This window comes from Megascapheus bottae, chromosome 6, assembly GCF_031878675.1.
Source record: "Megascapheus bottae isolate mThoBot1 chromosome 6, mThoBot2.hap1, whole genome shotgun sequence".
In the NCBI taxonomy this organism is placed as follows: Eukaryota; Metazoa; Chordata; class Mammalia; order Rodentia; family Geomyidae; genus Megascapheus; species Megascapheus bottae.
The window spans coordinates 60,066,434-60,080,517 of NC_143514.1; the positions used below are offsets into that span (position 1 = coordinate 60,066,434).

Genomic DNA, 14,084 nt, shown 5'->3' on the forward strand with positions numbered 1-14,084 from the left:
GGACCGGAACAGGAAGGCTAGCGGGGGGAAGGAAAGAGCAGCCGTAGGGGCGGGCGTACGCAGCCTCCCTGGCCTCAGATCGCCATGGAAGAGGCACGGCGTCCTGGTCGCCATGAAAACAAGCCCCGCCCCGGCCACCCGGGCCCGTGCCTGGCCAGTGCGCAGGCGCACAGGCCCCTGCGCGCATGAGCAGTGCTCCTCTGAGCCCGCCAGCCCGAGTCTCGGCGCCAGCGACGCCGCTGTCACTATGGCCCATTACAAAGTGAGGGGGGCGCGGCGTGGCTGGGGGCGTTCGGGCGGTTGCCAGCCGCTGGTCGGCTCCGGGTGGGAGTTGGGGCGCGCGTGCAGGTTTTAGGGGCTTGAGGTCGCGAGGCGAGGCGGGGTGGCCAGACTCCCAGCGCCTTCTTCCTGCTCCGGCCCCCGGGCTCGGGTCACTACCCCGCGGTGTCTCCTCAGGCCGCCGACTCGAAGCGTGAGCAGTTCCGGAGATACTTGGAGAAGTCGGGGGTGCTGGACACACTGACCAAAGGTGAGTGTGGGCCAGGAGAGGGCTCCTGGTGCTTCTCGGCGTGGCTCCCGACACGGCTGGGGCGCGGGGACCCAGGGGGAACAGGTGGGGCCGTGGGGCCCGGGGTCCGGCGCGGTGGGCCCGGGGTCCGGCGCGGTGCGCCCCGGGGCGCGATGGCGCAGCAGTCCCGGCGCACGCCGCCGCCGGCGGCCGAGCCCGGGAGCCTCGCTCCTGCCGCCGCTCCCCGCGCGAGGAGTGAAACTCCTGCAGCTGTTGCAAAGTCTCTCTAACTTCCGTTGCTTTGCCTCGCGCAGTTACAGTGGAAGTGTTTGCTAAACGACTTGAAACCCCAATCCTTCTTGTCCTCGCACACTTGGCGGAGTCTGCAGAATCTTAACATTTTTCCTTGAACCGAGGGTTCCTGGAAAAACGACCAGGTTTGAAAGTGGGCTATAAAGTAACTCGGTGAATTTTAATTCCCCAAGTGGGCAACTCGTAGACAACCTGGCTATGGCTTGCCAGCCTTCATTCCTTAAGATTTCTACAGCAATTCTTTTGCTTAGATTTCAAAACTATAGAATTACAATTTAAGGCGCTTGAGAGCCTGAGATGGTACATTGTTGAGTGTGAGTGTGTGTGCGCACGCGCGCACGCCCACCCTGGGACATGAACCCTGGGATGGGTACTGCAACCGAGTTTTGTTTTTTGTTTTTTTTTCCTTGCTCCTGAATAGCACTCTATCACTTGAGCCACCTCTCCACTTCCAGCTTTCTTTTTTTGGGGGGGGGGGTTATTTAGAATAAGAATCTTACAGATTTTCCTATCTGGGCTGGCTTTTTGTGCCGCGCTCCTCAGATCTCAGCCTCCTGAGTAGCTAGGATTATGGGCATTAGCCACTGGTGCCTGGCTATTGCTGACATCAAAAACAAACCAAAAAAAATTGCCCAGAGTTTGAGTAGTAAGGTGCTTGAAACCTGAGAATTCCTAGTTTGTACAGGATTGCTTTCTTAATTAGCTCAGCAGTAAGTAACATGAAGGCCTGTAATATCTCAGTGCACTGGTAATATTTTTCTAGGGTTAAGTGAATTGCTTTGTGGGTGACTATCATGGTTCATATGGGAATAGGAAGAATAGAAAGTAAAATAATTTGGTTGTCTTTTGGGGGAAACAAAGGCCAGGTGGGGAAAACTGGGATAACGGACAAATTTTAGCAGGAAGCAGGGCTTTCAGTTTTCATGCCTCGATGAGTTAGCAGTTTTGAATAGCTACCAACTTTGGTTCACATAGGTTTCTCTGCCTTTGCAGATAAACTAGAAAATACTAAGACACTATAAAAACACTGTGCTGCCGGGCATTATGGTTCTCGCCTGTAATCTTAGCTATTCTGGAGGCTGAGATCTGAGGATCAAGGTTCAAAGCCAGCCGGGGCGGGCACAAAAGGACCTGAGACTCTTATCTCCAATTAACCTCTAGAAAAAGGGAAGTGGGATTTGGTTCAAGGGTAGGGTGGTAGCCTTGAGCTGAAGAGCTCAGGGACAGTGCCCAGGAGGAGTTCAAGCCCCATGACTCCCCCCCTCTCCCCAAAGCACTGTGCTTTGTTGTCTCTGGTAATGTGTAGATGCTTGGAATGACATTCTCTCAAGAAAACATTCTTTTCTTTCAGAGGATACAGTGTTGAGTCCTAGTTTTCATGAATTTGTATGGGAGTTGGAGAGACAGACACCAAAAAATGTACAGTGTCAGCTAGAGTGGTAAATGTTCAGACTAAAGTCATAGTACAAAGTTAAGGGAATATAGAGTACCGAGATAGGCCTTGCTTATGAGATAACTTCTAAGCAGAGATTTAAATGAAACAATGCATGATGTCAATAACGCTTGAAATACATGTCAAGCACCCCTAAATGGATCTGAAATCCAAAATGTCTCCCATTTTTGTGTGTGTATAGTAGAGCCTCACATCCTTGCTTGCCTTTTTTTGCTCAAAAATGGTGAAGGGTGCCTCTTGAGCCACAGCTCCGCTTTTGCTAGTGAATTGAGATAGAGTCTTTGAGGCCAGCGAGTGGCTCATGCCTGTTATCCTAGCTAGTCAGGAGGCTGAGATCTGAGAATTATGGTTCAAAGCCAGCCCAGGCACTAAAGTCTTTGAGATTCTTATCTTCAATTAACCACTAGAAAATGGGAAGTGGGGCTGTGGCTCAAGGGGTAGGGTGGTAGCCTTGAGCTGAAGAGCTCAGGGACATGTCCAGGCCCAGAGTTCAAGGCCAAAGAGAAAAAAAAGTAAAAAGAAGAGTCATTGAGGGTAAGGGAGCTTGGCGTAGTGGTAGAGTCCATGCATGAGACTTGGGTTCGATTCCTCGGTATCACATACATAGAAAAGCCAGAAATGGTGCTGTGGCTCAAGTGATAGAGTACTAGCCTTGAGGAAAAAGCCCAAGGACAGTGCTCAGGTCCTGAGTTCAAGCCCTAGGACTGGCACATACACAAACAAGAGTCTTTGATTTGTCCACTTAGGCTAGTTTCAAAGGGCATTCTTCAGATCTCAGCCTCTGAAATAGCTTAAAGGTGTGAGACACTGTTGACATGATGTAACGGTATGTGACATGTCAGTTGAAATACAACAGCCAAAAGTATTGTATAAAATCACTTTCAGGCTCTGTGTATTTGAAACAAAAGGATCTCATATTTAGTCTTTGATTCTATCCCCAGGATAAGGGATATTGAGTCACAATGAGAAGGCCAAGGTGGCTAGATGAAGCTAATAAAAAAAAAAAAAGACTAGTGGGCCGGGAATTTGGCCTAGTGGTAGAGAGCTTGCTTAGTATGCAGGAAGCCCTGGGTTCAATTCCTTGTACCACATACATACAAAAAAGCCATAAGTGGTGCTGTGGCTCCAGTGGTAGAACGCTAGCCTTGAGAAAGCCCAAGGACAATGCTCAGGCCCAAGCCCAGAGCTGGCAAAAAAAAAAAAAAGGACTACTAAAAGGCAGAAATGTGACAGCTACAGGGGAAACTGAATGCACAGAAAGAATATGTAAGAATATGGCCAGGCTGTGGCTATTTAAAAGTTTTCCTTCATTAGTGAAGGAAACCCCTGGAGATTTCATTTTCTTTGTACACTTGTATATGAGTCCAAGCCTCAACCTCTTAGATTTCCAGTCTCCTGAGTAGCAGAGTCTATTGGTATGCTTTATTTGGTTTTTTGTTTTAAACATAAATACTTTACATAGATTTAACATACTATTTTTTATTTTATTGTTTTTGTGGATCATGGAGCTTGAACTCTAGGCCTGGGCTCTTCAACTCAAAGCTACCACCTTACCCCTTGAGCCACAGACCCACTTCCTGTTTTCTAGTGATGAAGTGGAGATAATAGTCTCACATTCTTTAGTGCCTGCCTGGCTTTGAACAGGGATCCTCAGATCACAGTCTCCTGAATAGCTAGGATTACAGGCGTGAGCCACCGTTCCCAGTTAATATTTTTACTAGCTGTTTAAAGAGGATTTAAAATTGCTTGTAATTGTAAGAGAATGGGTAAAGATGGCATTGGTGGTTCATACCTATAATCCTACCTACATAAAAGGCTGAGACCTGAGGATTGTGGTTCCAAGATAACCAGAGCTACCTTGAAACTCTGATCTCCAATTAACCACCCAGCTAGAAGTGGAACTGTAAACTGCTAGCCTGGACCTGTATCTTAAGTAGTATCTCAAGTAGTAGAGCACAAAGGTTCAGGGACATTCCCTAGGCCCTGAGTTCATGACCCAGGACAGACACACACAAAACAAATCATTTGGAAGAGGAGACATTTTAGTTATGGGTGCTAAAAATTTCAGGAGGAGTTTATTCGATGGATACAGAAAGTAGTGATCATGTGAGCTATTAGATTGAAACTGTGATAGTATATATTTTAGTGTTAATCTGAGTTTATTGACTACTAGTAGTTTTGGTTGGTGTTTATTTAGCATGCTGTATATGAAATTTCATTCTTTGAACATTTTGAATGGAAAGCTTCTTTCAGGGACAGTGCCAACTGTCCTAGCTTCTAAAGCAAAAAAGGGAACGTGATTTGGTATGAAGCCTTCCTTATCTGACTAAAAGTGTATTTATTCATCCATAGACAACCATAGGAATCTTAATATTTACATTTTGCAGTGTTCAACCTTGTAAGTTCCACTGATAGATTTAGAAGATGAAGGCATAAGTAATTGTGTCAATTCAATATTTTATACTGTTTTTATTTTAAATTATTAAAATTAAAAGATAAGCTTGGCATGGCAACTCGCACATGTAATCCTAGCTACTCAGGAGGCTAAGATCTGAGGATTGCAGTTCAAAGCCAGATCGAGCACTAAAGTCTGTGAGACTCTTATCTCCAATTAACTACCAGAAAACCAGAAGTGGCACTGTGGCTCAAGTGGTAGAGCACTAGCCTTGAGCTAAAGAGCTTAGGAATAGCACCCAAGTCCAGAGTTCAAGCCCCATGACTGACACAATTAAAAAGGATTAAAAAATAAAAGGAAGACATACAAATTGGTTTAGCACAGGACTTCTTGAACTGTATATATGCATTTTTTTTTTTTGGTAGAGGTATGTATCTTTTTCTTTTTATCAGACTTCAGCTACAGCTTTAGGCAAGTCTTTTCTATTTCCAAAGTTCCTGGAGGAATTTGCTAATCAATAGATATACAAGGTAGAACTCCTGGGAACTATTAGGTATGAAACTCTAGTATACATTTAAAGCTGATCTGAGCATATTGATAACTGATCTTTGGTTGGTGATTATTTAGTATGCTTCATCAAAACTTCAGTCTTAGACTGGTGCCTTGGCTTATGCCTGTAATACTACTCTTGAGGCTGAGATCTGAGAATCATTGTTCAAATCCAGCCCAGGCAGGTAAGTCCCTGAGACTCCTATCTCCAATTAACTACCAAAAAGACTGTTAAGTAGAGTTATGGCTCAAGTGGTAGATTAAGTAACTTCAAGTTTTTAAATAAGCTCAGGGACAGTTCCTGGCCTTGAGTTCAAGCCTCACTGCTGATACAAAAAGAAAGAAAAAAAAATCTCCCTCAATCTTGGGACATTTTGTTTTGATTTGAAAGATTCTTCTTGTCCTGAAATGTCTCCTGAAATGTCTCCACTTTGTCTCTCGTGCCTCTATCATTGCCTTTTTTCTTTCTTTATTATGGGTAGTGGGGCTGGAACTCTGGGCCTGGGCGTTGCTCTTGAGCTGTTCTGCTTAAGGCTATTGCTCTACCACTTGTGCCACCGTGCTGCTTCTAGTTTTCTGGAAGTTAATTGGAGATAACCATCTTACTGCTTTCAGTCCTGGACCGGCTTTTTTCTATGTATGTGGTGCTGAGGAATCGAACCTGGGTCTTTGTGCATGCTAGGCAAGCACTCTACTACTAGAGTAAACTCCTAGCCCTATCACTGTCTTTTTAAATTGGGTCGCTTCATTAACTTCTTAGTTGATCTTATAGCCATAGTCAGGAGTAACCTTGTCACTATTCTACTGAAAAAGGTTTAATTATATGTTCATTGTTCTTAGGTTCAAAGTCCAACCAAACTTGTATGACCCTCCCTAGTTTGGACTCAGATCTTTCCATTCATATAACCCACAACTCCACCTAGCCATACTTGAAATCTTGAAATGTCAGTTCTTTACCGTGTCTCCTGGGCCTTCCCTTGTCTGAAACACTCAATGTCAAGTCTCTTGTCTTTTTCTACTTTTTAGGAGCTTTGTGCTGGGTAAATCACTCCACTACTACTGCTTGATACTGTTCCTTGCTTCTCATTTCAGTTCCTTGCTTATCTTTTGCATTGGATTTTAAGTTTGTGATCAGGGACCTTGTTTGATGTGTCCACAACTGTGTGTACAGTCTTGGCAATGCAACTATTGTTATACTTAGTGAATTCTAAAGCATTTTAGCCATTCAAATTTAAGACTTTAACTGTTGTTGTTTTTCTTGCTTTCTGATTTGCAGTGTTGGTAGCCTTATATGAAGAACCAGAGAAACCTAATAGTGCTTTGGAGTATCCTTTTCATTTTTGAAGTCAGAAAAAGGATTTATTTTTGAAATTCTTATTTTTTCACATTAGATAGAAACCTTTAAAAAAAAGCTTTTTGCTTATTGAAAACATTTGAATTTTTAGATGATGGTTTCTGGGTAAATATTGGTGGTTTGGTGGGTAATTCTAGTCAGGGATGTTTATGCTATCCTGAACATTCCATTAGTTTCATTCAACACTAAGAAGTATTTTCTTTAACAATGATGTTAGTTTTTTAAAGCATCACTTAGGAGCCGCCACCCCAGAAAATGCAGAAATAGAGCTGCTTCGCCTAGAATTGGCAGAAATGAAAGAAAAATATGAAGCTACTGTAGAAGAAAATAAAAAACTGAAAGCAAAGGTAAAATTTTAAAAAGAATTTATGTTGAAATTATTTTCAGTTATAATTATTTGATGAAAATTTTACTAATGGGCTAGGGATATAGCTCAGTGGTAGTTTGCCTAGTGTGAGCAAGGCAGTGTGTTCAACCCTTAGCACTCCAAAAACCAAACCAAAATCTCACTAAAGTGGGTAACTAGGGTGAAAATCTATCTGAATCAAACTTAGGCTTCACACCAGACAAAGTAAACAGGACAAGCAAAGTGTGGTCAAGAAGAGGTTCTTAGGAACTTGTTCAATAAAAAGATAAGAATACTGGTCAACACTGTGTCAGTATAAATGCAGAATTCCCAGATTCTTAGTTAAGGTCAGTATAGGGCTACTGCATTGTGGACAGCGCCTCCTAGAGTTGAGTAGTGTTCAGTTAGCACTATCCTGTCTAGTGGACCAGGGTGAGCAAATTTAGAGACCTAAACTGCTCTTCAATTTTTTTTTTTTTGACAGTCCTGGGGCTTGAACTCAGGGCCTGAGCACTGTCTTTAGGCTTTCTCAAGGCTAGAGCTCTACCACTTGAGTCACAGCATCACCTCTGTCTTTTTTCATGTATGTGGTACCAAGGAATCGAACCTAGGTCTTTGTGTATGCTAGGCAACCACTCTACCACTTAGCCCAAACTCCTGGCCATACTTTTAATTTTATCTAGCTGTAAAGCTTTTTCTTTGTTCACACTCCCATGAAACATCATACACTTCAAAATCTACTATAAATCTTTGAGACTTTTGCCACATTCTAAATCATATAATGCATTTTATGTTTCTCGAGCTGTTTCTCATAGTACAAAGTAGTGAAATAGGTATATGGGGCATGTGAAGCATAATAAACTTTTCAAGTCTGGCAGCTAATTGGAAGAACCCTAGTGCTGTTGCAAGGAATCACAATATAAAAGAAAACAGGATCTTCAATTATCTTCAGTTTCCATATTGTACAATTGCTAGTTAACTGACACCTTCTAAGACATTAGTGACTGTTCATTGACTGACCAAATTAATACATTATGAAACACTTTTCCTTTAGGGGAAATTTTAGCAAACTTGGTGGTGAGGAAGACCTTATTAGAAGGTCTAGCATCTTTGGGAATATATAGATGATTGCATAGAAAGTATTTGATATGCAAATATCAAATGTTCAGTTATGAACTGAAATTAAATTTCAGTTTTCCAGTAATATTAAACATTTATAGAAAAGGGCTTTCATTAGTATAGGTGTAGATCGTGATTAGTGATTCAGTAACTAAATGGAATATAGTTAGCTAAACTCTTGTTAGTAAGTTTTTTTACCTTAGAATAAAATTTACTTAAATCCCTCTGTCTTTGCCCCATAGCTTGCTCAGTATGAACCACCTCAGGAGGAGAAGCGTGCTGAATAAGATTCTTCTCAGTTGAAAAGACACTGAAAAATGGTTTTGTATGACTTGAATAGTTTGTATAGTGTATAATTTTTCTGGACAGATGCTATAAAACTCTTTTAATATGTTAAGTTCACTTATCACAGTTTGTTATTAACACACATATTTAGAATCACTAATAAAAATTCAATATTACATTGATTGGGTCTTAAAGCAGGAGAATCCAAAGGACTTTCTGAAGGAACCCTAAACTGCCAACCAATTAATTATCTTAAAGGACATTTTCAGTCTGGTTGGGAATGATGGTACTAGTTGTGATTTAACCAAGGAATTTTAGCATGGAGCTTTATTTCTTGGTTGGGCTCAGGATATATGCATAGGTACAATCATTCTTTACAATGATGATGACAGTGGTTATATTCAGTTCGGCAGCTGAAGAGATGTGTGATGCAAGATACTTTTGTATGAGTTTCCAAGAGTCTTCTGCTATTTATATAAATGCAGAACAAATAACTCTTCTTTGTCACCACTTTGCCTTAGAGAACTGTGTGTGTCAGTGTGAATTCTGACACCACGTTTCCCTTCTATGCAATCATGCCCTGTCACATATGATGCCTTTGCTGTGCTTTAGTGAGTTCTAGCTGTATACCAGCCTTGTTTTCAGTTTGCTTAATAATGCAGTTACCATGATTGCAGCTTATGTAACTTTAAACATGATCACACTGATAGACTGCCTTACCTAACTGCTATGTTGAACACAAAACAAAGTTAATATAATTGTGGGTCCAGGCACAAGCTGGGATGGGAAAAGGAATGAGCCATATATCATGGAAAATTATAGTTTGTGAGTTTAATTCTGTAGTGCTTTTTTTCCTCTCTCAAAATGTTTTTCTTCTCGCCTTCAACTCATTTTATCTTCATTATCCCTGTGAAGTAGGTAGGGCAAGAATGAGAGGCATTCAGGGGGTTTAACTTTTATGCCAAAGACTGGTATTTAATACAAATTAGTTTCTAACCTTGGGCACATTGGTTAGTAACTCTTAAGATTCACTTTCCTTAACTGTTAAGTGAAAAGACTGTGCTGCCTACCTCACAGGGTTGTTGTGAGGGTTCAGATGAGAATGTATGTGTAAGATCTGTAAATGGTAAAGCACTATATTCCTGTTTGTTAGTCTTTTTTCCTGTCTTTTTGAAGACTTGGGGTCAGACATTTTGTCAATCACTTATTTTCTTCACTGGTAGACTAACACTTAGAAGAAATGCCCTTGTTTCATGTGTTCCCTTCTTGCCATTAGAGAGCCCACCTTTAGTTTTTGGTCAAAATATACATCCCATGAAAGCTGGTTTAATTAGCAAAGGCACTGGCACCTTCTGGAAAATGAGCAAACTTACGGGCATTATTATAATCAATCAAGTCGGCAGAAATGTGGCCATGATATTTATTTCCTCCTATCACAAGTTTGTTTGGGGAGTGATGCCAGATACTAGTGGAAGAACATTCACTTAGATGGATTTCTTTCTCTTTTAGCAGTGTGAGTGTTCCTACACGGACAGCAGTGGTGGGCTAAGTGTTGGGTATTGTAAAGATGAATGACTGGAAGTTGGTTATTAGACATAAAAGAGGTCTTAGGATTTGTTAAGAAACATGTCTCTTGGAAGGTTTTGATGAGAGAAAAAGGTCTTGGCTTCCTTAAGAAATTGGTTTGATCATTTTCTTGTAGAAAGAGGTTTTTTTTTGTTTGTTTGGTACTGGGGCTTGAGTCTCATGCTTGCTTGGCCCTCTTGCTCATGGCTACTATTCTACCATCTGAGCCACATCTTCAACTAATAGGGTTCTCTCCCTCCCTACCCCCACACACATACTTGGGGCTTGAACTCAGGGCCTGGGCAATGTCCTTGAGTTTTCTTAAGGCTAGTACTCTACCACTTGAGCCACAGCACCACTTTGGCCTTTTTCTGTGTATATGGTACTGAGGACTTGAACCCAGGACTTCATGCATGCTAGGCAAGCACTCCACCACTAGGTCACACTCCCAGCCCCCAATTTTTTTTTTTTTTTTTGGTGGGTCATGGGGCTTGAACTGGGCCTGGGTGCTGTCCCTGAGCTCTTCAGCTCAATGCTACCACCCTACCCCTGGGTCTGGGCAGTGTCCCAGACCTCTTCAGCTCAAGGCTACCACCTTACTCTTGAGCCAAGCCCCATTTTCTAGAGGTTAATTGGAGATAAGTCTCAGGTCCTTTTGTGCCCGGGCTGGCTTTGAACCTTGATCCTCAGATCTCAGCCTCTTGAGTAGGATTATAGGCGTGAGCCACCATGCCCAGCCTCGTTTTTATTTCTGGAAGCAACCATAATGTTGCTATTTGTGTCAGTAAGTTAAATACATTCTGTACCCTCCTTTTGGACAGAATGGAATTGATAATCACACTTTTAGGTGTAACTAAACTGCTGTAACTGGCCAGTAATATGAGTCAGCCTTGCACAGCAGTCCTTCTATGGTACCAGTCATGAGCTTGAACTCAGGGCCTGAGCATTGCATTGTCTCTGAGCTTTTTATGATTTTGTTTTGTTTTGTTTAGCTTTGCAATTTGAGCCACAGTCCTAGTGTATGCGCGCGTGCTCGCGTGTGTGTGTTTAATTAGACATAAGAGTCTCATGGACTTTCCTGCCAAGGGTTGGCTTTGAACTGCAATCCTCAGAGTAGTTTGGATTACAGGTGTGAGCCATTGGTGCCAGGCTATCCTTTTTAACATTCCTGTGAAGGTTTTGAATGAAGACTGGTGCTCAGTGAAATTGAAGGTCACGTGCGTTAAAGTTACACTTCAGCAGGTGTTATTTATAAAAAAAATCTCATCTCTTACCTTATGAAGTTGTTCTAAGAATCAAGTTGAATATATACAGAAGTATCTCGCATACTATGAAGGCCCACATATGGACCAGCTGATAGTAGTGATGAATTAGAAGGGTAGTTAGTAAACTATATTGGAACAAGTTTTAAAGTGGGAATTTGGAATACCCAAACTGCCAGGCCTAAATGAAAAAGTTAAAAAATATCAAGGTTTTTTTTTTCTTTTCTTTTTTTTTTTTTTTTGTGGGTCATGGGGCTTGAACTCAGCCTGGTTGTTATCCCTGAGCTCTTCAGCACAAGGCTGAGCCTACCCTTGAGCCAAGTCCCATGTCCTGTTTTCTAGTGATTAATTGGAGATAAGAGTCTCAGGTTCTTTTGTGCCTGGGCTGGCTTTGAACCTTGATCCTCAGAGCTCAGCCTCCTGAGTAGCTAGGATTATAGGTGTAAGCCACCACGTCAGGCTGAAGTCATATTTAAATTTAAAAATGTTGTCATATAAGGTTAAACAATAAGGTTACTGAAAAGTACTGGTTTCAGTGATTACCAGTGTAAATTGCTTGCACACCATAATTACAAAAAAAAATTAACAGAACTATTGTCCAGGTGCTAAGTAGTCATCCTCAAGGCTGTATTGCTTGGTTTTGCTCTGTAGGTACCATGTATATATATTTTTATTTTCCACTGGTCAGTTCCTGTAAGTCCTAAGTAATCATTTGTTACAAAATGGGATATAGTCAGCCGCCTGTGGCCTATATTCATAATCTTGTATGGCCCATGAGTGACATTATAAATATCTTTGGTAGGAAAAAGGCTCCCTTCCCCTGATTTGGAAGACTTGAAAATATATGGCTATATTTTTCCAACACGGTAATTACCAGCTACATACAGCAAATAAAAATAAAAATTCAGTTCCTGACTCACACTAGCAACATTTCTAGTGGGCTTTCCACATGTGGCTAGTGGCTAGCAGACTGAATAAAATAAACAAAAAAATTTCTGTCATCACAGGAAGTTTTATTGGACACCATCATAGAAGGAATGACTGAAGGAGCTGTGAATGTTTAGGGAGGACAAATGACTGCAATTTAGTATTTGAGGGGCTGCTATAAAAAACACGAAGATCTCTATTTCCATTATAGACTTAGGAAGCATGACTTGAGTAAGTTTTTAGACAAAACTGCTATGATAGAATTGGCTTGTTTGAGTTAGCTATCCATTTGATCTTTAGCCCTCTATCCATGAGTACTGTCTGTGGATTCAACAAGCTGTGAACTGAGACTATCTGGAACAATTTCTGAACAGAATAGTCTCGTTGGCCGGGGGTGGTGGCTCACACCTGTAACCCTAGCTGCTCAGGAGGCTGAGATCTAAGGCTCACAGTTCAAAGCCAGCTGGGGCACTAAAGAACATGAGACTCATCTCCAATTAATCATTAGAAAACCAGGAGGGGAGCTGTGGCTCAAGGGGTAGGGCAGTAGCCTTGAGCTGAAGAGCTCAGGGACAGCATCCAGGGCTGGAGTTCATGCCCTATAACTCACAAAAAAGTTTTTTTTTTTTTTTAAATTCACTACCATTTACAGTGTACTAATTATTATTATTATTATTATTATTATTATTATTATTATTTTGGTCAGTTATAGGGCTTGAACGCAGGGCTTGGGCACCATCCCTGAGCTCTTTTACTAAGGCTAGTGTTCTACCACTTTAACCCAGAGTGCCACTTCTGGTAGCTAATTGAAGGTAAGTCTATCACAGACTTTCCCTGCCCTGGCTGGCTTAGAGTGGTGATTCTCAGATCTCAGCCTCCTGAGTAGTTACTATTACAGATGTGAACCACCAGTGCCCACCCCTATTAGGTTATTTTTAAGTGGTGTAAAGATTATAGAGGAGGATATATATGGATTGTATGCAAATACTACACCATTTTTTTTTTTTTTTGGTGGGTCAGGGGTTTGAACTCTTCAGCTCAAGGCTACCACCCTACCCCTGGAACCACAGCCCTACTTTCTGTTTTCTAGTGATTAGTTGAACATAAGTCTGTCTTTAGTGCCCAGGCTGGCTTTGAACTGTGATCCTCAGATCTCAGCCTCCTGACTAGCTAGGATTACAGATGTGAACCACCATGTCTGGCTTACTATACCATTTTATATAAGGAACTTGAGCATCTTTCAATTCCTTAATGTAATTGTGAGGTGTAATCTCCCATGAATACCAAGAAACTAGGTAGATTCTGCATGTCAAGATACTGTAGAGTTGATTTAAGTGAAAGTTTGGGCTAGATGTCTACTGATTTTTCCTGCTTTTAAATTCTGGGTACATGCATAACTCCCATCAAGAAGTCAGTCTCTGGGCAGGATCCAGTGGTACGGGAAAACATACACAGAGGACCAGGGTTTCATCTCCAGTATTACAACAGTCTCCTTGGGAGACCAAGTCCATCACATGCCCTTTAAAATGTATAGGTCCGTGTTTTGAGTCTTCATCAGTTTTCCAACTCTAAGATATGTAACCATGAAATTTCCTCTAACTTCTTCAAACATTTGGTAACGCATTTGCTTTTCATTACTCCTTCCTTTTGTCTCTAATTTGAAGGAGACCATGGAAGTTACAGTATAGAAACCTTCACTAGAGGGTCAGACTTGACTGTCTTAGGGAGAAGCTGAGTCCCTGGGTTTGAGGTGGTAGCTGTAGTCATTCAGCCATCTACTGGAAAAAGCCGTGCCTGCTTGGTTGGATTTGTTTTCCCGTCTGTTCCAGGTATCTGCTAGAATAAGCAATCACACCGACCCCTAACTACCTTGGGGTTTTGCTTGCAGATTCCTTTACCTTATTCCAACCTTATTCATCTACACGCGCTTTTATAGTCTCTCTCACCCGGTTCCCGAGCAACTCCTGCGGCCTTCCTACATAGCAGTTGGCACCGAGGCTACTTACGC

General features: G+C 41.9%; 1 protein-coding gene across 1 annotated transcript; it reads left to right on the forward strand.

The window, feature by feature from the left end:
• Positions 1-232: 232 nt before the first annotated feature.
• Positions 233-9,518, forward strand: Mycbp (MYC binding protein). The gene is made up of 5 exons (XM_090335170.1): positions 233-262; positions 457-529; positions 6,494-6,542; positions 6,789-6,918; positions 8,279-9,518. The coding sequence occupies exons 1-5, from the start codon at positions 248-250 to the stop codon at positions 8,321-8,323; spliced, it is 312 nt and encodes a 103-aa protein (XP_090191296.1). The 5' UTR covers positions 233-247; the 3' UTR covers positions 8,324-9,518.
• The last annotated feature ends 4,566 nt before the right edge of the window (positions 9,519-14,084 follow it).